Raw genomic sequence first — 24,790 nt, 5'->3', positions numbered from 1 at the left:
ATGATTTTATTGATTTCTATTATTATATTTTATATTTTTAAGAAATTAAGTGAATGTGTAAATATTTAAATAAAACATTGGTGTGATTTTTTTTGTTATTAATAATATTATTATGTTTATGAGTAAATGATTATAATTAATTGGATTGTGGAACAACATGTGGTTGATCAGTTGTTGAGGCGGTAGATGTAGTAGAAGTGGTTTCTTGTTCAGCAGTGGCTGGTTGGACTGGAGCTGGAGCTGAGGCTGGAGCTTGAGCTGGAGCTACTTGACTTGCTGGAACATGTGGTTGAACTGGTGAATGAGTTAAGGATCTTGATTTCTCCAACATTGACTTTACCAATTCAACATCATAGTCTTCTTCCTTGAGCTTGTTTTTGATCTTTTCAACAACCTTTGAGATTTGTTCAATATGTTCCTTGTTCTTGACAAGATTGTCCTTTAATTGGATCTTGTCCTCTTGTTGGTCATCTTGCTTTTCAAGAGAGGATTCAATCTTTTTTCTATTCTCGGCATGCTTTTCGAGGCTTTGGTTCAATTGGTCGAGGACAGTCGAGACATAAGACTTGGTAATGTGGTCTTGTTCTTGCTTGAGCTTGGTGATAGATTCGTGGAGCACGGTCATGTTCTCGGCCTTGACTTTGAGTTCGTCCAACTCTTGCTTCAAAACTTGATCCTTCTTTTCATCCTTTTTCAAGTCGTCAAGCTTCTTTTTGCTTTGAGCATTGGTCGATTCAATGGCGGTCTTTTGCTTGAGCAACTCGTCGAGTTGTTGTTGCAATGTGGTGACCTTGCCGTCAATGTTGAGGATCTCGGTGGTGTTTTTGGCAACCTCTTGTTCCAAACCAGTGATTAGGTTCATTCTTTCCGATGAGTTTGTGTTGTGAATGTCACTTTGTTTCTTGTAGTCGGTATTGAGATCAACATCAAACTTTTCAGAGTTGGCTCTCAATTCTTCTGCAAAATGTCTACTCTTTTCGAGTTGTTGAATGACAATATCAGCTTTAATTGCTACAGTTGAACTCTTGTCCTAAAAATAGAAATAAATAGAAATAAAAAAAGAAAAAGAGTAAAGAATTAATAAATCACTATAAATCCATATGATTGTAGTATTTTCTTTTTTTTTTCATTTTATACATACCTTTAAACTTGAAATGACTTCAATAAAGTTTGAAACGATATTGTGATCTGCTTTGTACTTTGATCCAGAGAATGCAATGATCATATCGATGACATTTGGAACATCAATGTGTTGGTAGAGACAATTCTTTAATAATTGTTCAAACTCTTCTTGTTCTTGGCCAGTAAATGGATCAGATATTACCTAAAAGGAAAAAAAACAAAGTAGAAGAAAAAGACAATATATGTTAGTTATTATTGATAAAGATTGATTTAAAACACTAGTTGTTTATACATACACTCTTGAGAGAGACTTCAATAAAAGTAGAGTCAATGATCATTGGACGAACCTCTTGGATTTCATTGATCAAATGATTCCAAAGCTTAAATATTTGAGCTCTTTCAGCAGACTTGGCAACGATTTCCTTGATGTGACGCTTTAAAGTCTTTTGGTGATCACCACACATTTGATAGATGACGGCCAAGTCCTTAAAGATAGACTCGAATTGAGATGGCAAGATGGAACCTTCAGACTTGACATCTGGATGTGTTGGTTGGTATGCCTTGATAAGATTGACGAGTGAATCAGTTTCACCCTTGATATCTTTAACTAATTTTCAATCTTTAAAAAGAAACAAAAAAGAATAATGAATTGTTAACAATACTGTGTGTCTCTTTTGCTAAAAATAAATTTCTTTTGTTTTTTTTTAATATTTACCTTTTCTCTTTGAATTGAAATTGGATCAGCTTCTTTCTTTCTAAATAATTGGAAGAAACCACCTTTTTGGTCTACCTTTTTCTTGTTTGATTTGTCTTCAGTTGGAGAGACTGGAGTATCAGATGACTCTCTTGGTGATTTTTCAGCATCAGATGCTGACTTTGATGGTTCTTCACTTTCTGGAACTACTTCAGCAGTTCCATTGGCAACGTTTCCATTGGATGAAGATGAAGTATCTGGTGCTACTTCTTGTGGTTGTTGGGATTGGGATGGCTCTTCTGATGGCTTTACTGATTCTTGATGAACCTCTTGTTGTGGTTGTTGTGATTGTTCAGTTTGTGGTTGTTCCATTTTTTTATTGGTCTAAATAAATAAATAAATAATATATTACAAAACGATAAAGATAATTGATTGATAGATATTAATAATAGGGAATCAAAGAATAAATAAACAAATGAATTGTGAGAGAGAAGGATGGGGGAACAGGAATTGGTTCAGTCGAATAATTAATTTGAAAAGGAAATAAATAAATAATGAGGAGTTGTTGTTGCTGTTTGGTGGTCACCAAAAATGAGGGATGAACGGAAAGTGATCCTAGAAAGGTATGTCATACGAGGTGAAAGAGGTATGCCAAAAGACGTCAAATGTGGAATCGATTATTTTTAAGTATAAGTTTGGTTATGAGAAAACAACGAAAAAAACAAAAAAATCGAAAGGTCGTTTGTTCAATGAAAAAAAACAATACTTACAAGGTCAGAAATGATGATCTTTTTAAAAGAATTAAATAGATTGTATATAGAAAGTAAGAATTAGAGACAGAGTGAAAGAAATAATAATAATAACTGAATGAATATAATGTAATGATATGAGTGAGCGAGGAAGGTCTATATAAATTTATTTATTATGAGGAAAAAAAAAAGTAATGTAAGAAATAAACTTTTTTTTAAAAATTAAATATATACAATAGATTAGATGAATAAAGACCTAATGATGATTGATGAATAATCATGGAATGGATGGTTGAACAAGTCATCAAAAGTTTAATTTTAAAATATATTTTATATTTAAATGTATAAAATCCATTGATTGGTGGTTTTTCGACTTGCAAACCGACTCGTCTGTCCAACCAATCATATGAATGCATTTCTCTATAGTTGACTAAGCTTGTTGTTTGTTTGTTTGTTGCAGTTACACCACACCTACCACCTACTACTTCACTTTTAACACTACCCCAAGCAAGGAGATATTAGATGGATGACAAGCTGATTGAAGCATGCAAAGTAACATCATCATTTCAACGTAAAAAAGCATTAGAACAACTAGTCAAATACCTAGATGATACTTACTTTGTTGCTAGTGCTGCTGCTGAAACAAGAACAATAGAAAATGATAAAAAGATCATTCATCTAGCTATCAATACATTGGATGATCAAATTGAAAGATGTCGAACTATTAGTTTGAATATTTTAATAAAGTATGTAAAGAATGAGAGAGAGAAAGTTGTAGTTGGTTGGTGGTTGTAGTTTAGATTTCTAATCTTTTGTTTGTTTGTTTGTTTACATTTAAATTTAGACATTATCAATCTCTATTCAAAGATGGTAATGATATTAGTTTATTGGCTGAAAAGTTGGAATATAGAATGATCAATGAAGAGACTGAAGAATTGAGAATGGAGATTATGAAACTGGTCAATGCTATCATTGTTGGTAGTGGTACTGGCTGTACAACAGAAACTCCTAATACTTCAAGTGAATTACTACTAAAGTATTGTGAAAAGTTTATGACGATGATAAAGATTGGTTTGGGTGATAGAAACTATGAACAAGTTGATTTGTGTAGTTTGTATGTTATCAATCTATGTAGAGCGGTGCCAACACGTGCATCACTATTTTCAATGGTTGTTATACCGCTTCTCATCCGTAATCTAGGTGACCGACACCAAAAAGTTCGGTCATCGTCTATCTATGCATTGACAGCACTCATTGAATGTGGTGCGTCAAAGTGTGTAGAGACGATCATCTCGCCCAACACCAACAATCATAATAGCAGTAATTTGCTGCCGGTGCTATCCAACGACCACGCGCCCAATGTGAGACTGGCACTTGCCAATAGTTTGGCAGTGTGGTCGATCCACTCACCCAAGACCAACACCCCGGTCATTGTATACACACTCTTGTCGCTCATGTCGAGCGATATCCCGCTGGTCATTGGTGCGGCGAAAAAGGCACTCGACACCATCTCCAACAACTACTATCAACTCAAAGAGATGCAAACTGGAAACACACGAATCGACAAGATTGCATGGACAATCGACACACACTACAAAATGCCGACTACTACTGCTGCTGCTGGCAATTGGAGATGGTGGCAACAAGACACGATGGCGATCGAGTCGGCTGCCACACGCGACTTTTTGTCAAGGTTGTCGAAAAAGGTGTTTCAACATCTCTACAAGACATACCATGACAATGAATTGGATCCTGTGCATCGTGAGACCAAGATTGGTGTCATCTACCTACTCGTTGCTTATTTGGGATTCAATGCAACCGCATACGTTGATGCTATTCTCGAAATGTTGATGGCTGCTGAAAATGACATGATGCCATTGATACGATCCAAAGTATTAGAGGTGTCACAACTAGTAGGCTACTATTGTCTGCCAGATGGATGGATTAAAAAACAATCAACCACCATTAAAAAGTATCTCCAAAGCGGCGACAATGATAATGTCTCTACTAAAGGACTACTCTTATCATCATTTAATATATTAAATCAACTATTTAGAGGGTTATACTTTAAAATTCAACAACTTCAAGATCAACTACACATATCACTAGACACTAACAAAGACAACCAATTCAATATATTAAATGAACAACAAACAACTGCAATCGTATCAACCTATTGTCAAGTAGTTTATAATCAAGCTTGGTATCTATTCCCAATTTTACAACAATCATTAATATCATTGGTTAATGTTTCAAAAGGTCTATTTGCCATAGAAACTACCAATATTGGTGGTAAACAAGGAGACTTGATATATCTCTTAATTATACTACAACAACATGCAGATGGACAGGCAATATTAAATAGTGTATGCACAGCACTATCAACTACTTGGACCGATTATTTAAACAAGTATGGAGGATCGGTCATTTTAAACATACTAGGCAAAGACCAAAGAATACTTGATCAATATCCAACCTATCTATCAGTTATAGAATATATCATTCAACGAGTTGCATTGGATACACTAAAAACAACTTGGAGTGATAATGGCGGGCAAGATCAAATACGACAAAAATTACTCCAACAACAATCCAATCCAAATTCTAAACTTGCCACTTTATTAAATCTTATAAATCAATGATCATCAATGTGGAACCAATAAATAAAAAGTATACATGTATAAAGTACTTGGTTGTATATATCCCAGGGCAGAGAGTACTCTTTCCCTCCCAACACACGCTCGAAATTAATCGATTTTTTTTTTTTTTTTTTTTTTTAACCCTTTTTTTTTTTCTTTTTTTTTTTTTAATCCCTTTTCTTTTTTTTTTTTTTAACACGATTCATTCAAAGCGTATTTACTCTTCTTCAAAAGCGTATTATTAGTTGTTAGTTGTTTATAGAGATAGGATAAGAGAATCAATAGGGATATCCCCCCTCCTCACCCCCCTTCATCAACATCACCATCAATCATCAACTTTGAATCACATCTCTAAAAAAACAAAAAAAAAAAGGGTAGTCTCATTTTAATAATAGATTAAGACACAATCCGCAAAACGACAATAGATAGATAGATCGATCGATTTCAACAACTACCAACAATAATAATAATAATAGCAACAACAATCTATACAACATAAATGAAGTAATAGTAGTTTAGGAAGAATAAAAAGATCACAGGTTATTTATTCCTTACTCCATCCATCCATCCATTTATATCCATTTATCCATCCATCCATCCAACAAATAATAATAATAGTAAAAAAATGAATTATAGTACAATGGGAAGTTCAGTCCCTTTGGACCCTCTTTTCAAAGTTCCACCCATCGATAGTCTAATGAATTTCGATATCGATTCTTTGATGAATATGCCAAATACCAACTTTGAATATGCTCCCACCATGCCCTATTCCATTGACCTCACAGAATCCGATATCCAAGAATACACCATCAACAAGGGTATTCCACTCGTACTCTCCAATTCCATGTCCAATTGGTCAAAAGATGTTTTTTCGCTGGATTTCCTTCAAGTATGTAAATTTAATTTAAATTAAATAATCTATTTAAATATTTGGTTATTAATTCATTCTTCTTTTAGGCAAATTATAGTGATCAAAAGATGATCAATTCACCAAGAAATAATGAGACACATAGTGATTTGGAAGGTTGGACAGTTGGACAATACATAAATTATTTACAAATATCACCAGAGGAGAGAAACCCAAAGTATCTCTATGCCAAAGATGTGTTGTGTCCAAAAGAGTGGGCCGACCAACAAAAGAAATTGTCTAAAAAGTTTGTGGCGTTGAGTAGCTACGACTTGATGTCTTCGCTGCCACCCTACCTCCGATCGGAAAACTTGATGTTTTATATTGGCTCGAATGGCACGTATACCCCCGGACACGTTGACTTGGTGGGATCAAACGGACACAATATTATGGTGCACTCTGACCCCAACGCATATGCTCTGTGGTTGGTCGTCGGAAGCAAGGACCGCGACAAGGCATTCAAGTTTTGGAATGAAAAGGGTGGTGACATATTCAACGAGAATCTATTTGTCAATCCTCGCGACCTCGCAGATGCACCCTTCAAGGTGTATGTGATCAAACAAAAGATAGGCGACCTTGTATTGATCCCGCCCGAGTCGGTTCACCAAGTCATGAATGTTGGTGGTGTGACGGTCAAGATGGCGTGGAACACCATCAGCACTGCGTCACTACCCGTGGCGTACAAGTCTGCTCTGCCACTGGCACGCAAGTTTGGTAAGCCCGAGACATACTCGATCAAAGCAATCATATACTACACACTGAAAAAGAAAATAGCGTCGCTTCAAGAGCTCACCAATTATGACTCGCAGTCTATCGTCGACTACCTCTCACCGCTGCTCGATCTCTACTCACACATGATTCGATCTGAATCCATCTTGATTCCCAAGCCACCCTATCCATTCTGTCCGCACAACGAAGTCATCACCTTTCTCAACCCATTCAAGAACTTCTCGTCGCCATTTTTACACGACCGCAAATGCGACCACTGCAACTGCAATATCTTTAACCGTGCCTATCACTGCCAACTCTGTGCCGACAAGGAAAACAACGGCAAGGACTATTGCTTTGATTGTGTCTCGAGAGGATACGGATGTGAGTTGCATTTCCAAAGCATGTCACTCAAAGAATTCATCTCTCACTCGAAACTCAAAAAAGAGCTGGAAACATTCTTTGATAAATACACCACCCTCCTAATCAATACTGGTATCAAACCAAAAGAAGCAAATGATATCGTCGAAAAGAAAAAGGCACTCATCGATACTCAATGTGGTTACCTAACACCTGCTACCATTGCCTATCATGTAGTATTTTATTCAAATAGTGTATGTAAATAAGTATAGTGTATATATATATATATATATATAGTTTATCCCAATATTAATGTATTTCTATTTATTTCTATTTAGACATTGACCAAATGCCATCATTGCGGAGATGCTAAACAAAAACACTCGGTTGTGTATTGTTGTTCTTGTCCAGCTAGGTATTGTGAGAGTTGTGTTGCCAAGATATATCGAGTGGATTTCTTTTCAATTGTATCAAGAGACCAATGGAAGTGTTTCAGATGTTTCGATATTTGCACATGCAACAATTGTAAGAATCCAAGTGCTATAGGTAATCTAGTTGCTGGTGGTAACAATAACAACAACAATGGTGGTGGAGGTGGTTCACCAACCCATCATCATCACTCCAATCAAATGTCACCATCGCTCCAAGTTGCACATCACCAAAATACTGTTAATTATAGTAACACCAATAATAATCTACATAACTTGAATAATATAAATAATAGTAATTTCCAACAACATCAACATAATAATCAAAATAATAATAATAATAATGGAAATGATGGACTCCCTCAAAATCAGTATAATCATCATCAACATTCAATGAGTGGTGATGAATCTTTGGAATACCAACACCACCAACACCAACATCAACAACAACATAATAATAATAATAATAATAATAACCATCATCACCATATTTTTTCACAAACCAATGATTTTATTGACAGAAACAACAACAACAACAATAACAATAATAATAATAATAATAATGGTACTATGTATCCAACCTCAACAACTACACCAAACTTTGGAGTAGATTCTTCTTCCTCTTCTTCTTTGTACAACACTAATGGCAACCATTTCCAACCATCAACATCAACTACTACTAGTACGACGACTAGTACTACTAGTACTACAAGTACTACAACAACACCAGTACATAAACCATTGGGAAGACCAAGAAAGGTAGTTACTGCAGAAGCAATTTCAAGTGACACCAATATCAAAGAAGGAAAGAAACGACCAATTCAAATGAACAATGACAAACCAAAAGGACGTCCACCCAAAAACCTCAAGGAATGGACATCGACACATAAATTCTTTATCAATCTCATTGAATCGTCGAGAAAGGGAACTCCATACCACAGCCTTCACATTAATACACACGAAGTACTGCCAAGTCTTATCAGTCTCTACATTGACAGAAAGGAAAAGTTTGGAGGTGTCATGTGGGCCAAAACAATCAATCACCCACTACTCCCATGTCTCTGGGTAAAGGATCTCACTGTCATTCCTCCAGCCACCAAACTGTTGCCTTCGTTGTGCAATGGCAAAAAGATCGTTGTTCTCTTTTTTGGTGACCAAGAGGAATACGTTGGTATTGTTGGCAAAAAGTCTATATTCAGTTTTGATGAAGTCAACCAAACATTGTTACTCAAGTGTTCAGAAGGACCACTCAAACAGCTGGAATTATTGTTTAATATGACAGAACCAGTCATTGCATCTAAATTAGAGATTGCAACATTCAACTACAAGAATCAAATCAGTGAATCTGAAGAAGGGTTGACTATTATCAACAAACCAGATTCTGAATCACCTGCAATGCAATTAGCTAATCTTCATAATACTATTGCTCCTCATCCTCATCCTCATCAACATCAACAACATCATCCACAACAAAATCAACATCAACAACAACAACAAACTGATTATCCAATTGTAAATGGAACTAGTCCAACAACATCTCCAACTTTAATGGCAAGGATGGGTGCTACAAATCAAATGCCTTCCACACCACCCAGTAAATTAAGTAGCATCAATTCATTAATTAATAGTACCCTTAATAACTTTAACAATATTGGTAATAATAATAATAACAACAATAACAACAATAATAATAATAATAATAACAATAATGATATCAATAATAATACAACTAATGATAATGGTAATGATAATAATAATAATAATAATAATAACATACAACAATACCAACAACAACAACAACAAAAACAATCACAATTTCAACCACAAATAGATCCAAACTATGGCTTGGTATTTAATCCCTTTAATAACAATGACAATGACAATGATAACAGTGGCAGTGATAATAATAATAATAATAATAATATTTTACAAGTGAATAGTTATTCACAACATCGTGAAAAGTCTTCTGGTATCCTACCACCCTTTTTCAACAAACAACAACAACAACAAGATACTGACCACCACCACCACCACCACAGTTACGACCAACATGAAGATGATAAAGAAAGTCCACAACAATCAATTGCTGATCATGATGATCATCAAAATGAAGACCCAGAAGATGGTAGCTATCCACAATTAAAAATGGATTTACCAAACTCTTAAATAAACAACTAGGATATCAACTATAGTATAGTTATTGATTTAATTTAAATATTTATTTATTTATTTGTTCGATCGCTTGAACTACTTTCATCGCTACTGTCTTGTTGATCGCTTTCACTTTCGCTTTCACTTGAACTTGAACTTTCATCGCTAGTGTCATCACTGTCATCGCTACTACTAGTATCATCGCTTTCTTCTACCTTTTTTGAATTATTATTATTTGTGATATTCTTATTTACAACATTATTATTATTATTATTTGGTTTCTTTTTATCTACTACTTCTTCATCAGATGAAATATCAGAATCATCTTCATCAGCTTGTCCAGTTAATTTCTTTAATAGTCTCTTTGCTCTTTCGACTCTCCATATTTCCTTTACATCTTTTCCATCGTCGTTTTCGTCATCGTCGTCTTGTTCAGATTCACTTGAAGAAGAAGAATCCGAATCTTGATTGTCAGATTCCTTTGGTTTACAAATCTTTTTTAATTGTTCAATGGTAGCTTCTCTTGATTTTCCTTGTAGACCATTGAGATAGTCCAATGCAATGACAAAGTACTTTTCAGGTACGAGTTCTCTGTCGTATACGTGGTCAATGATAAGACATTGAGTCATTTTGTTGAATCTCCAATCGGAACGTTGATTTTGATACAAGTTCAAATACTCCAAGATTAATTGCTTTCTCTTTTGTTTGGTTGCTTCGGTTGTGTCGACGGCTTCTTGTTTGTGCTTTTCCTTCTTCATTCTCGTCTTTGACATGTTTTCTCTCTCGGCCTTGTCAATCTCTGCTTGTAGACGTTTCTTTTCAGAGGCTATTCTTTCCTTTTCAGTCGCTCTCTTGGCTCTCTTGATCTCATCTACTTGTGACTTTTGAATCAACGCTTTCTTTGGTTGTCTGTTGTTGTGTTGTTTTTCGTCATCTGATAAATAGTCATCATCTGATGATTCATCCTTCTTTGACTTCTTTATCTGTCTTGATGATGATGTAGATTGATCTTTTCTATCTCTCTTTAGATAAGACATGTTTGTATATATAAATATAAATAAATAAAATGATAATTTAAATTATCTTTCTTGAAACCTAACTTTCGTTTCGTTCGTTTTTTTTCAATAATAATAAATAATAATAATAAATTTAATTTTGAATCATCAAGATTTCATATTGTTATTATGATTAAAATATAATACATCTATCTACTTTATGTTATCATTCACCTTTTGAATATAATTCTCTGTTTGTTTGTTGCCAGCTCATCAATAAACATCTTCCTCCTGACAAATCTAGATTTAAAAATGACAACATGACCTTGAAAGGAAAGATTCTTATATTGTTTAATTTATCTCATTTGAAGAGAGAAAGAGAGAATATATTAAAAAGTAACTCTAATACAGACTAATACTATCTATGGATGTTAGAGAAATTATAAAAGAGTTTAACTCTATTATTATTGAAGCTAAAGTTGAAGAAAGAGAAGGGTTAAGAAAATGTTTAGCTGTCTATGAGTATGTTACATACTTTCATTCATATCAATCATCGATATACTTACTTATAGTTTGTTTATCAACTTTGTTTTTAGACAAGCACATATACTCATTCCAAAGGCATTAAACTTGGAATTAAAGATAGAAACACTAAAGAAACAAATTGAATTGATTGATTATCAACTATACTATACAGAGGATTGGTCAAAGCTCGACTATGGACTTGAAGCAATAGAAAACAGTGGAAACCAAGAAGATAAAAGTTTATTGACTGTTGAAGAGACACTTCAGTCTGATGGCAATGGAGATTCTGTTGAAGATATTCAATTCTTTATTGAAAAGTTAAATACATTGGATATTGATGCTGGTATAGACCTACTATCAAAAGATGATTATCAAATGATTAGAAATATGTGTGGTCATGCTCAAAGGGTGAGTTCACATTAATATCAAACCTAATATCACATTATTGACTAATGGATAACTATACTATCTAAATTATGTTTTATTTAGAGTGAAAATCAAGAATATATATATCAAGTTGTTTATTTTATTAATGGAATTGGTAATCAGGTCCCTGGAGTATGGAATATTCTAGTACCAGAACTTAAATGGATTATACCAACTTGTTTTATTCAAGAGGATGAAACTCGATCCACTCAATATCTTCAATTAATGACTGCCATCTTTAGTCAAACTGGTCCTCTTCCAGAAGAAGAACTATCTAAATTGGATGACTCCTTTTTAGAATCCCTTTTGAACCTTGGTTTCACTTATTCCGAATACTATGATAGTAAATGGTTAAATTATTTTTATCCTGCTATGGTATGTTTGACAAATACATATATTATTATTATTAGCATTTAATAATTATTAATAATTATAATTACTTTTTGTTGTTTAGTTGGCATTTAATATTCAAGTAAAAGGAGATACTTATTCACCATTAGTATTGAAATTATATTCAACCAGAAGAGCACCAGAATTGGGACCTGGATTAATTACACTTTTAAATAGAGGCAGTATGTATCAATTAATCTAGATTAATTAACATCCACAAATTTATTAATTTTATTTCTATTTCATTAGAATTTGAATTTGGATTATTAACCGAATGTTTAACATTGATCAATGATATATTTTGTTATAGTACAGAATTTCAAGAATCATGTTTCTTTTATACATCAGATATCGATGTTGTAATTGATATTGTCGTTCAAAATATACATAATCTCGATGAATGTGACCCATTGAGATGGCCATACCTAGACCTCCTAAGGACGATTGTGGAACATGATGAATTCCAAAAGAGTAGACATCATTTTGATGACATTGTACAAGTTTTAGAAGATCAATCAAATGATCGTGTTGCCGAAAAAGACCCTAGATCTGCCACTATTTCCAAATCAATTTTAAAGATTTTAAATAAAATGGTCTAAAAATAAATAAATAAATACTAATCAGCTCAACTAAAAAAGACTACTCTACTACTACTACTCTTTAACTGTTAAAAAAGTGATTTTGTATTTGTAACTATTATAACAAAGTGTGGGTGAGTAAAAGTTTAATTATGTTTTAAATGTTGATTATTATTAATTATGATTATTATTATCATATATTATGATTCATTTCATTTCGGCAAAGTTATTATTATTATTATTATTATTAATTATTATTATTTAATTTAGATCAATTCCTTTTTTGAAAGTTCAACTAAATCAAGATCGTTAATTCTTGGTAACTTGTTGATAAATGTGGATACTTGATGGACTGGTTGTAAATTGTAAGAGTGAACTTGATAGGCTTCGGCCTTGGAGATGATATTGTAGAGGTTTTGACGTTTGACAAAGTTGATGAGGACATTGGTCATGCCGGGCTGCTCCTTTTCGATAAAGGCAATGTCTTCTTGGATGACGTGAACGAGTGGTATGCAAGGCAAAGACGACTTGGACAAGACTTCTCTGTAGTTTCTGTAGTTTTCACCCTTGGAAAAGAGTGACTCGTGTTCCATTAGAACTTCCTTGGCACGCACTGAAAAGATGTCGTGCACAGACTGTACGGCCGAGTTTTGTAGTCCGAGGTAGATAGAATACAGGGTTTGGAAGTTGTTGAGCGTGCGCAGACACTCCATGATCTTGACGTACTTGTCGATCATCTTGGCACGCGACTTTTTCTGGTCTTGCGAGAGGATCGTGTAGGCAACCCACTTGGAAACATCGCTCGAACGGTTCAAAAACAGGATGAGGTTGGGGGCAGTGGCCATCGAGTACTGGAACTCACCAAATGGGGTGACACGCACCAAAAACTCGGGGGGTGGGATGTTGCGGAATATCTTGTATTCGATGAGTGTCAGTTGACGGGCAATCTCGAGCTCGTCAATGTGTGAGAGCGTCAACTGTGGCGAGAAAATGTTCTTGGGTACCTTGGGTTCGGGTGGATTGGTACTGTAGACCATCGAGGACTGCGAAGTCTCGGCGGTACGTGCCTGTGCCAAGATACGACGCAAGTTCTTGACCGATGCGTTACCATCTCTTGTAAGGGCACCGTCGATAAAGTTGTTGAGCGATGCAACGAGCTTGTCGGCGTTGGGACCAGTCTTAAAGTCCCACGGACACTTGTCGATCCAGAACTTGATGACATCGCACACACGCTTCTTGATGGGGTCGAGTGCCTCGAGTCGCTGCTTGTCGGCGGCCGACAATGGACCTTGATAACGCTGAATCAACTTTTTGAGTAGGTTCTCAGAGCTGGTAAAACTCTGATGTGTGTACAAGAACGACTTCATAAAGAAGAGATCGTGTGCCTTTTCCTTTTCGGGTGCCAAGTACTGGATGAGCTTGTTGAGCGTGGCAGACTTGATCAACACCTTGCCATTCTCACCTTCGGTCTTTCTGATGTTCTTGGGGCCGTCTTCAGGCTCGTCCCATACATTTGCATCCTCTTCTGATTCGACACGACGGTACAAGTTGTCGACTACTTGTACCTCTTCGTCAAATGCCTCTTGCTTGGGGAATATGTGCAAGTCTTGGTCGAGCACATACTTGGAGCGGAGACGTGGCTTGACGAGACGAAGAATCGTGACGAGACGCGACTCGCCCGACTCGGTCATTTGATGTACCACACCAGACTCTTTTTCAATCACTTGAATCGTCTTGTGGTATTGTCTATGCCTCTCCAAATACTCCATAATCAATTGCAATACAAATTGATGTGAAACTGCTGTCTTGTTTTCCGTAAACGATGGTGATGCCAATGACTTTCCATACGACTTTACTCCTGTCAATAGTTGAGTTCTTTCTCTTAAATCTAAAATCTCTGGATGTTTCTTCATCAATGTTGATTCCCAGAATGCTTTTGGAATATTTTGTAATCTTGATACTTCTCCATCTACAAAAAAAAAAACAACAATATTAAAAATTAATATCCATAAATATGTTTAGTCATATCATTTGTGATCATTACCTTCTTCTTGAATTAAATCTTCAAATTCATCATTTTTACCAAAAGAGAAATAATCCAATGATGTATCTTGTGATCCACCATACAAGAATAATGATAATCCTTTAAGTATTGAAGTATGACTAATTCTATTTGCTCCTTGTGATGTAGTTTGAATTTTAAACCATTTCTTTTGATCTAAATAGAAAATAAATAAAATAAAAAAAGGTAAGCAAAAAAAAATAGAATTCTCCCCTATTATTCTTTCTTTTGTCACATACATAAATCTAATTCATAAACATCCAAAGTTGAATGTGGTTTAACTGAAGCACCACCAGTAACAATGATTGAATCTTGAAGTAAAGTGGCAGAGTGATGTGATCTAGCTGGGAATGGTGAACCCTCGACCACTTGGAAAGGTCTCCATTCCTTGGTGGCAAGAGTGAGGCAGTGAATATCATCGAGTGCATTGGTACTAGTGTCTTGACCACCTATTGTATACATGATTCCTTTGTGTACAGAGACTGTATGGAATGCTCTTGCTGTTGGTGTATTTGTTGTAGAAACTACACTCCAGGTCTTTGTTTCGAAACTGAAAGCATATACTTCGTTGGTTGGTTTGTTGCCTGAAATACCACCAAAAATTACCATTGTTTGTCCATCAATTACTGCACTATGACCACATCTTGCTGGTGGTCTATTAGTATCAGATACATTAATCTCTGACCATAATTGTGTATCTAATAAAAATAAAATAAAAACAATCAATTAATAACGAACCGAAAGGACTTCTTTACAACATGTTCTCAAACTTACCAAAAGAATATACAAATAAATCATTCTTTGAAGAATTACCTCCCTCACCACCAAAAATATACAAAGCGTTATTATAAATTAAAGAACTATGGTATGATCTTGGAGATGGTCCATTTGAATTACTAATCGATGCCCATGTTTTTGTTGCTAAAAAAAATCAAGTAGCAATTAGTAAGAGAATTAATTGATAAATATCTATCTATTTCCTTTTTCTTTTTTTTTTTTTTTTTGGTACATACAAAAATTAAAAGAAAAGAAATCGTTTGTTGGATTATTATCAATGCCTTCACCACCAAATACATAAAAGGTGTCTTCGTATAAAGAGGCAGAGTGACCCGATCGAGGTTGTTCTCCTCCAGTTGTAACTTTAAGTCCTCCAATAAAATCTAAGAAGAAAAAGGAGTGAGTAAAATAATGTGTTGATTTTTGGTGTTATTGTTATCTGTCTGCAGTGGTCGACGTATCTGTATACATACTACCCATCTTTGTATTTGGATCCATTGATGAATCGTTATCTTGATAAACGAGTGACTCGTTGGTTGGTGATGATGATGTCGAAAAGAGAGATGATGGAGGGGAACTATCACTATTGTTGCTGTGGTTGGATAGGATTGTACTAGCTCTACTGTATGGGCTACCTGATCCTTTCATTCCGCCCGATCCACCAAGACTATTCTTTTTTATCTCTTCAACTGGTTTATTGCTGCTGCTGCTGCTGTTGTGGTGACTGATACCTGTCATACTGCTACTCAATGATGTGTTGGTGGTGGATGTGCTACCCTGTAGTGATGGTTGTCCAAGTACGGGTGACGACGCCGAGGTTGTTGGTGAAGACGCACCCGTGGTCGAGAAGTTGCCTGAAGACGATGCACCGCCAGTATTCTTGGCGACGTTGATGCTCGACGACGAGCTCGACAGTGATTGTGACGAGGTTGATGGTGAATTTGGTAACTTTACAATGGGTGGAGGTGGTACTGGTAACTTTGACATGACCGAACTCTTGGAAGCAGACGATTTGTCTTTATCCTCCTTTTTATGAAATAAAGATGACATGTCTTTGTTTTGTTTTGTTTGTTTGTTTGTATTATTCTGTTATCTTGTTTGTTTGTTTGATTATTATTATACTATTATTACACTTTTTTGTTGATTGATTGTTGATAGAGATAAAAGATATATGTTTTTTCTTTCTATCTTGTCTACTTTTGCTTTTACTATTACTACACTTTTTTTTTTTTCTAATGATGTTATATTCTACAACTACTGCTCTAGTACTCTGTATCCGTTGAAGTATATATATATGTATATCAAGTTGATGTATATATTTATACTCTATACTCTATACTATACTATAACAACAACGAATATATCTTGTTAATGCACTCTCTCTCAAATCCTTTGCAGCTTTTTTGGGGATTTGTCAGATGATGATATGTTGGTTGAATTATTATTGATAGATCTCTCGCGATGCTTCTTCTACTACTTCTATACCTTGTTATCTACCTGTTGCTATAGACGGCGATAAAGAAGATTGTTCAAATAATCTTATCTTGTTGCTGCTGCTGGTTGTAGAGAATGCAGAGAGATGATCTTCCTCTCTCTTTCTTTGAGTGTGATTACAAGGGGAGGAGGGACAAGCAGACAAAAAAAAAAATAAAAAAACAAAGATTTTTTTTTCATCACACAACCTTTCACTCTGCCAGATACTATCCAGAGCTCTGGCGGTTGGGCATGACAATGATATCATTTTCGCGGTCTTCCAAAGATCTTAACATATAAATATATATTTATAATCATCATAAGATTAATCTTTTATCACAATAATTGAAAGTAAAGTTTATACTGTATGTTATAAATCGATTGACCAATCAAACAAAATAAATAAAATAGAAAATATTAATAAACCCAACTCAACCCATATTCCATTCGTCAGTCTCGCTCTACTCTCTGTTCAAGTCAAGAAGTAGGTTGAAGATCTTGGTATTCTCAGAGTCTTGAAAAAATGATAATAAAAAGGGTAAATCCATTTTTGAATAATTAAAAAAAAAATTAATAATAATTAATTAATAAAATAACACTATGGTCTGACAAGGAAGGGTGGGTGTAGAGCATTCTTTCCTTTTTATAAATTTAATTAAAAATTACCATATTTTGTATATATATCATAATACACATTCACAATAAGAAGAAGAAGAACAATATATAATATTATTTATAACCTACAATTAGTGACAAAGTAATAATAATAAGTAAACTCTCAACACATACTTACTCTAGAGTAATATAATATAATAATAGCTAGCAATGTTAAATCCTCATATTGGATATAGCGAAGATGATGATGTTGACGACGAAGTATGGACGACTCCAAATAAAGTATTAGAGGCTGAGAACAGTAACAATAGGAGTGGAAGTAGCAGTACTATGTCTCCTCCAACACCATCACACAGTAATAATAATGGTAATCTTATGATGTCGAGTGTCGATGACATCCCAAGTACTACAACAACAACTACTACTACTACTGCGACCGCGACCTCTTCTTCTTCTTCGTCTACTTCATCACCCTATCATCATACAACTAAATTGACATCTCCACCAAAGAATGGTAGAAACAACAACAACAACAACAACAACAACAACAACAACAACAACAACTATATTGGCAACGATGACGATCAAGAACAAGATGACGATGATGATGATGATGAAGACGAGTTTGATAGACACCGTAATAGCGTCATCGATGACTACGGTAGTGATGACAGTAGCGACGAACAACAACCTGGTACCGCCAAGCAACCTAGAAAATGGTTGAAACCAGGTGAGGTGGTTCAATTCACCAAGGAGAGTATTATGCACACCTTGATTATCGGTACCATCTATGTGACTAGTAAAAGAGTGGTTTGGATCAGTGGTAACAATGATTCAGCTCAGGATGTAGTTATCGAAATATTACAAATTTATCGTACGTGCTATAAATATTAAAATAATATTAAAATAATATTAAAAGTTTAACTAATTAATATTTTTGTTTAATATTACTTTTAGAAACATCTATGAGTACTAGTTCTGACCAGTCATGTTGGAAGATATCATCAAGTGGAAAAGATTTTCTTTTCTTTTTCCAATCCAAAGAAGATATTAGAGAGATCAATACCTATTATCAAAAAGCCAAAGCTCAAATCTATGAACAGAATCCATCATTAAAGAAATCAAATCCACATCAACACCGTCAACAACAACAACAACAACAGCAACAACAACAAGTAAAGCAACAACCACCTTTACAAGTTTCTACACCTCCACAACAACCACAACCACAACCACAGCAATCACAACCCCAACGTCATCAACAACAACAACAACATCAACAACCACCAAAGCCTGTTAATAATAATAATAATGTACATTCATCTGAAAGTTTATATCCAAATATTGGAGATTTAAATGTAAATAGTCATCACCACCAACAACAACAAAATGTTAATAATAATCAAAAGGACCAATTCCCACCTTTACCACAAAAACAAATTGTACAACCAAATCAAAACACTAATAATAATAAGCAAAAGCCACAAAACTCTGGTAATAGTGGTCATAGTAATAATATTAATAATAATCCAGCCTGGGGTAATCATAATAATAATATTATTAATAACAACAATGGTAATAGTAATGGTAATGGTAATGTAAAGAAAAAGAAATCAATGGATGAAGATTTTGTTAGTATAAATGAGGGGTTATCTGTTGGAGATGCAGGTGATTCATCTTGGGAAGAAGAAACAAATGGAAACGGACTTGAACAATTTGGGTATTTTGATATCGAAGTTAAAGATCCAAGAAGAAATGAAGAAGATGGACAGACCTATGTCAACTATGAGGTCACTGGTAAATTTAAAGATGATAAGGGTACTGCTACGGTAAAGGCCAGAAGAAGATATAAAGAATTTGAATGGTTACATCAACAACTCACATTGCCTTCAAATCTTCATGTCAAAGTACCAACTTTACCACAAAAATCAATGGTTCAATTTTGGAGTATGTAAAATGATGATGAAATTTAATTTAAAACAAACCAACTATTTAAACTCACTCTTTATTAATAATATCTTAGATAAAACAGATCAAACAGCAGTTGTTAAAAGATGTTTTCAATTGGATTCATTTATGAAAGATCTTTCAAAGAGTATTTCACTTCGTAATCATCCTGCCATGAGAGTGTTTATGACTGGCAAACCAATCACTGTTCAACAAACCACCTTTACAGATTTAATTGGAAGTGCCATCTCTAATAACAACACACTCCCAGGATTGAATGATAGTCCTCTTATCGATCAAAACTTTATTTACAATTCAGTAGTTGAAAGAGACTATTGGTTAATTCGTAGATTAATGAAAAAATGGGAATTATTACCAAAGAAATTACCTTTTCAAAAGTTTTTGTATGTAATCAAAAAAGAAAATAATAATATAATATATTATTCACAAAAGAAACAAAAAAGTATTTACAAATTTGATTTTAATTTAATTTATTTTTAGGGTTGTTGTTTTAGGTACAACATCAGCAGGTAAAAGTTCATTTATTAATAATTTCTTTAATATCCAAGTAAAGAGATCTGCAATTGGTCAATTGGATACTCATTTTACACTTGTTGAAACTATACCAAAAGATCAATTTGCTCAAATTAGTGATAAATTATTAAATTCTAGAAATGTAAGAATAGAATAGTAAAAGAAGAAGAGGAAACAAATGATCATTTTATTTATATACTTTTATTTTTATTTTTTTTTTTGATTTAGGAAAAACCAAGAAGATTCACACAAGAACAATTAAATGAAAAAATTACAACTGAACCAATGAGCGATCCAAGATATGGACATGTTTTCTTGTATATGGATACTACTTATACACTTTCGAGATATGATGCCCAATTTAGTGGATATTCTGATATTATTTCAAAATATGGTTTGGTTAGATCTATTCTTATTAATGATGAATATTTAACTGGTACTGATGAAGAAAAGTATGTAATAATAGAAAAGTATAGAATACATAAGATTATTCTCTAACCATCTTTATTTTTTTAATTTTTAGGGAATATCAAAGAAGAACTATATTTTTAGATTCACCAGGTTTTGAATCAAAAAAGGAAACCAATCCAGAAAGTTTATTAGGAAATATTAAAATCATTCAATTCTTTTATTCAACAAGTGATCTAACATTATTTATGATGCCTGCAAAAAATATATCTTTAGTTTCTCCTCAAGTATGTAAAGAATAATAATCATAATAATAATAATAGTTATTTATTCTTTTTCTTTTTTTTTTTTTTTAGATTCAAATATTAGAAATAAGTGTAATGTATAAACTTTATGGACCAGAAATAGTTGATCAAATGGTTACAAAGATAGTTAAACAACGATCTGAATCCAAGTCGTTTTTGTCGTTCCCAGAGATTGCCAAGTTTATAGTGAACCAATTCTCACGTGAGAATCGTAGACCCAATCAAGAGTATGTAGGTACACTGGTGTGGGACAAGATTAGATTCCTTTTGACACAAATCGACGACATTCAAACCACCGAAGAGTCGAATCTACGCGAACAATACTTTGAGTTGGGTAGATTGCTCGGCAAGAGTCTGACCTTCCTCGACCCTCCCACCTTTACTCAGTGTATGGCCATTGCTTTACCGCTCGACCGTCCATTCAAGACGCCCGAGGAAAAGAGACAGCGTTGTGGTGACCTCGACACTCTTCTCAACTATATTCGCAGTCTCAACAGTGACAGTAGTTATCACCAACGTCTCGAAGCCGCCATCCAGGAAATGGCTCTTGCTCTTCAACCACACATCTCCAACTCGTGGAAGAACTACTTGGATCTCAACCAATGGATCAGTTCCGATTTCTCTTGTGTCGATCAAATCAAAGAACGTTCAAGTGCAAGATTAAGAAGTTCAAAAACTTCCTAAGAAGAAGAAAAGTAGTAATATTATAGTTTACCAAAAAAAAACAAAAAAAAAGGCCATCCTCTCTAAAACACTCCTGATTGCATCATTCATGACCATACTCTACCGTCCATCCCGCGTTTATCCATTTCCAACCCATCTCATCTTCTAATCTATTGTTTATAATCATTGTATATTTTTGTTCTCCCACCATCCCCTTTTCAAAAAAAAAATAAAACAGTGTCTAAAGTTTAATACACTTAATACCCTTTTGTACACCAAATAATTACCTTTTCTTTTTTTAGGGACAAGATATTTATTTTTCTCATTGCCGATTTTATGCCTCCAAACTCACACCGAGGACATGAATTAGGGGGCTTTTTTGTATCCCAAAACAAGCGTTACATAAAATTTATCATTTTTTTTAATTAATTGAAAGATCCTTCGGTCCCGAAATGGTAAAAACTATTCTACTGTGGCCTGGTTTGATTACCTTTGAACAATAGGCAGACAGGAGAGCTACGAGTAATCATAACAAGTGTTTCGTAATAATATTAAGAAGAACAACGCTAATAACAAATCTATTCTATCATAGTACATACACACAGTCCAAAGAAATACAAATAATAATAACAAAGGTAAGATTAATAATAAGGTTATTTAAACCACTGTTTTAAACAGTACACCCCACCCACCCCCCCCTTCTTTTTCACACCTTACACCCGTGTTCAATAACACGACAAAAACAAGAAGAGAGGAGAGTATGGGTTTGCGATTGGAATAGAATAAAAAAACACAACCACATTACCGCAGTAGAGTAAAACACAACAACAACAACAACAACAACAACAACAACAACAACAACAACAACAATAGTTAACAATAAATTTAACAACATACAACAACAATCTATAGTAGTAATAGTAATAATTATAACCATTTTTATTTATTTATTTAATATTTAATTAAGTCAAGATTCAAGATAGATTGTAAAACAGAGACAGGTATAGTTTTGTTTATTTAACCCCTAACCGACTATAGTTTGTTAGTTAATAATAATAATAATAGATAGAGATAGATAGATAGATAGATTGCGTCGTTATCTTTGTATTATTGTCAGATTGGATTGGTTGGACAGAATAATTAATTACGATAATCATCACTATAGAATCCCCAACCAGTTTTCTCAAAAACAAAACAACCTTCCAACAATCACAAAATATAATAATTACAATCCAACCTCATTCATTCCCTTCCTCTGCCTTTTTTTGCAATTCAATTCAATTTTAATTAATTAATTTATTTATTTATTTGTAGAAAAAAAAACAAAACATACAAACAAACAAACAAACAGCAATAAGTAATAATAATAATAATAAGTTAATTTAAAACAATAGAAAAATATCAATCCTTTTTTGGAAATATAAATTTTAAAAAAAAAATGAATATACTATCACAAGAAGAACCAGAAATATTAAAAGTTGAAATGATTCAACAATATCATGAACATACAAACGAAGAGTTGAATAGTCACAAAGATCTATGGTGGAAACTCATGTACACGCTGTTTACATTGACGGCGGTTGGATACTTGGCTGCACGAAGAAAACAAAACCTTAAATTCCATCTCATCAAACCATTCCCCGTTCTCATTCTGGGATATGTCGTGTTGCTGTGGTGCTCGGTCAACCATGGCAGGGCGGATATTGGCGATTTTGTAAACTCCATGTACCATTTCATCGTGCCACACAACCCGTCGTCCTATGCCATCTACGTGTCGGTCGGTCTCTTTTTATCGGCCATTGGTGACCTCTGTCTCATCTTTGACCGCTATTTTGTTCACGGTATTCTCTTTTTCCTCACAGCCCATCTCTCGTTTATCTTGGCCTTTACCGCCGAGACTGAAAGCCTCTCCAACTTTTTTACACCACTCATTGTCGTCTTTTTGGTGACGGTCAATATCTTTTTCGTCTATGTCTTTGTCACCAAGATCACCCCACTCTTTATCGCCAACACTCCCAAGGCTGTCATTGTAGCACTGTTCTTTTACATCGCTGTCATTGTCACAATGTGCTACACTGCCTCTGTCAAGGCTCTCTCCAATGTTCTCGAGACGTTTGAAGCTTGGAGTTTGTTGGATCATGCACATCCAGTCGCTGCTGCTGCTGCCGCCACTGCCACTGCCACTGCATCTACAGTTGTCGAATCTGGTCTATTTGGATCATCAATGTTCAAACCATCCACACTCTACGCACTATGTGGTGCATTTGGAGCCGTCCTCTTTTTCCTCTCTGACATTATGATCCTCATTCGTGCCATCAACGGGCTCAAGAACAACCAAGTGTCCACCATCCGTCGACTATTGGGTAGTGGTGACCTCGGAATGATCACCTACTGGCTCGGTCAATTCTGCATTGCCCTAAGTGTCACCTCTTCACTCTAATAACCCTATAATAATAATCTTTATTTATTTCAATAACTTTCACAGCTGCCCAACAGTAAACTATCACAAAAAATAATAAGTTATAGTAGTACTCATGGTCGGTCGTCATTTTTAAACCCAACCTCATTCCTAGTAATAAAATTGTTTTATTGATGACCTATTTTTGATAATTGTTAGCCTTTGAAGGCAAACCCCATGTTACCTCGTCCCATTTGCCATTGTAAATATCAACATCTTGCACAAGTGCAACATTTACCTAATGCTTTGGGTAGGACAATGTATAGAGGATATTGTTTTTGAAATAAAAAAGTGGAAAATTGGGAGGTACAGGTTCAAAGTATTTTTGGAAGTGATTGAGGTGAGAAGATCTAGGAGGAGGAACCAAAACGAAATGATGTTGGATAGAAGAATCGCTCTTTCTTGCGTAGATGGATCCAACAAAAAAGACCATGTGGTTGGAGAAGGGAGAAAGGTCATCGAACAATATTCTTTTTGCCTTATTTTTTGAGAAAGCACTTGCAACAAAAATAACAACCCCTGGTGATAAATCATGTGTCAACATTCTGTCATAATAATAATCGGTTGCTTTAGAAGCTGTTAGTTTGTTGTCTGTGATGATCCGTTTTGAAGGTTGAGTGGTAAAACCCAGGGGATTCCTGTACTTTGCATTCTGAGCACCTTGTGTACATCTCTTGCAGACTTTTAAACCAATGGTTCTCACTTTTGCACCCTCTTGGCAGTGTGTCAAAATATCTTCTAGGAACATTTGAGGGAATGGGTGGGATGAGTGTAAAGGATTGGGTTGGTGGTGGGGTTAGTTTTCCATTGTGTTGAAAAAATAATTGTATTGGCGAAATTGGTTGGATGGTTGTTTGCGTGTTGAATGAGTGGTAA

General features: G+C 34.6%; 9 protein-coding genes across 9 annotated transcripts; 6 read left to right on the top strand and 3 right to left on the bottom strand.

The window, feature by feature from the left end:
* Positions 1-136: 136 nt before the first annotated feature.
* DFA_11576 (uncharacterized protein) lies at positions 137-2,188 on the bottom strand (the record flags this gene model as incomplete). The annotated part of the gene is made up of 4 exons (XM_004350472.1): positions 137-1,030; positions 1,142-1,324; positions 1,419-1,715; positions 1,838-2,188. 4 exons carry the CDS (start codon positions 2,186-2,188, stop codon positions 137-139), a joined length of 1,725 nt encoding a protein of 574 aa, XP_004350523.1.
* An 899-nt stretch (positions 2,189-3,087) lies between these two features.
* On the top strand, positions 3,088-5,207 carry DFA_11575 (uncharacterized protein; the record flags this gene model as incomplete). The annotated part of the gene is made up of 3 exons (XM_004350471.1): positions 3,088-3,311; positions 3,410-3,679; positions 3,701-5,207. The coding sequence occupies 3 exons, from the start codon at positions 3,088-3,090 to the stop codon at positions 5,205-5,207; spliced, it is 2,001 nt and encodes a 666-aa protein (XP_004350522.1).
* A 622-nt stretch (positions 5,208-5,829) lies between these two features.
* Positions 5,830-6,829, top strand: DFA_11574 (uncharacterized protein; the record flags this gene model as incomplete). The annotated part of the gene is made up of 3 exons (XM_004350470.1): positions 5,830-6,093; positions 6,162-6,358; positions 6,682-6,829. 3 exons carry the CDS (start codon positions 5,830-5,832, stop codon positions 6,827-6,829), a joined length of 609 nt encoding a protein of 202 aa, XP_004350521.1.
* A 394-nt stretch (positions 6,830-7,223) lies between these two features.
* On the top strand, positions 7,224-9,773 carry cbfA (C-module-binding factor; the record flags this gene model as incomplete). Its single annotated transcript, XM_004350469.1, has 2 exons — positions 7,224-7,433; positions 7,518-9,773. The coding sequence occupies 2 exons, from the start codon at positions 7,224-7,226 to the stop codon at positions 9,771-9,773; spliced, it is 2,466 nt and encodes an 821-aa protein (XP_004350520.1).
* Positions 9,774-9,829: 56 nt separating this feature from the next.
* Positions 9,830-10,795, bottom strand: DFA_11572 (uncharacterized protein; the record flags this gene model as incomplete). The annotated part of the gene is made up of 1 exon (XM_004350468.1): positions 9,830-10,795. One exon carries the CDS (start codon positions 10,793-10,795, stop codon positions 9,830-9,832), a length of 966 nt encoding a protein of 321 aa, XP_004350519.1.
* Positions 10,796-11,177: 382 nt separating this feature from the next.
* Positions 11,178-12,693, top strand: DFA_11571 (uncharacterized protein; the record flags this gene model as incomplete). Its single annotated transcript, XM_004350467.1, has 5 exons — positions 11,178-11,275; positions 11,326-11,686; positions 11,768-12,079; positions 12,159-12,276; positions 12,344-12,693. The coding sequence occupies 5 exons, from the start codon at positions 11,178-11,180 to the stop codon at positions 12,691-12,693; spliced, it is 1,239 nt and encodes a 412-aa protein (XP_004350518.1).
* A 245-nt stretch (positions 12,694-12,938) lies between these two features.
* On the bottom strand, positions 12,939-16,561 carry gefF (Ras guanine nucleotide exchange factor; the record flags this gene model as incomplete). The annotated part of the gene is made up of 7 exons (XM_004350466.1): positions 12,939-13,960; positions 14,135-14,641; positions 14,717-14,890; positions 14,974-15,432; positions 15,509-15,655; positions 15,748-15,894; positions 15,985-16,561. 7 exons carry the CDS (start codon positions 16,559-16,561, stop codon positions 12,939-12,941), a joined length of 3,033 nt encoding a protein of 1,010 aa, XP_004350517.1.
* A 946-nt stretch (positions 16,562-17,507) lies between these two features.
* DFA_11569 (Phox domain-containing protein) lies at positions 17,508-21,477 on the top strand (the record flags this gene model as incomplete). Its single annotated transcript, XM_004350465.1, has 8 exons — positions 17,508-17,522; positions 17,804-18,422; positions 18,557-19,546; positions 19,623-19,950; positions 20,048-20,222; positions 20,309-20,532; positions 20,604-20,775; positions 20,845-21,477. 8 exons carry the CDS (start codon positions 17,508-17,510, stop codon positions 21,475-21,477), a joined length of 3,156 nt encoding a protein of 1,051 aa, XP_004350516.1.
* Positions 21,478-22,894: 1,417 nt separating this feature from the next.
* Positions 22,895-23,896, top strand: DFA_11568 (uncharacterized protein; the record flags this gene model as incomplete). The annotated part of the gene is made up of 1 exon (XM_004350464.1): positions 22,895-23,896. The coding sequence occupies one exon, from the start codon at positions 22,895-22,897 to the stop codon at positions 23,894-23,896; it is 1,002 nt and encodes a 333-aa protein (XP_004350515.1).
* Between the last annotated feature and the right edge of the window lie 894 nt (positions 23,897-24,790).

Source organism: Cavenderia fasciculata (assembly GCF_000203815.1).
Source record: "Cavenderia fasciculata unplaced genomic scaffold Scf_EUAJFUG02HR96I-5, whole genome shotgun sequence".
Classification (NCBI taxonomy): domain Eukaryota; phylum Evosea; class Eumycetozoa; order Acytosteliales; family Cavenderiaceae; genus Cavenderia; species Cavenderia fasciculata.
The sequence above is the reverse complement of the archived record's forward strand: the minus strand, read 5'-3'. Positions and strand labels throughout refer to the sequence as shown.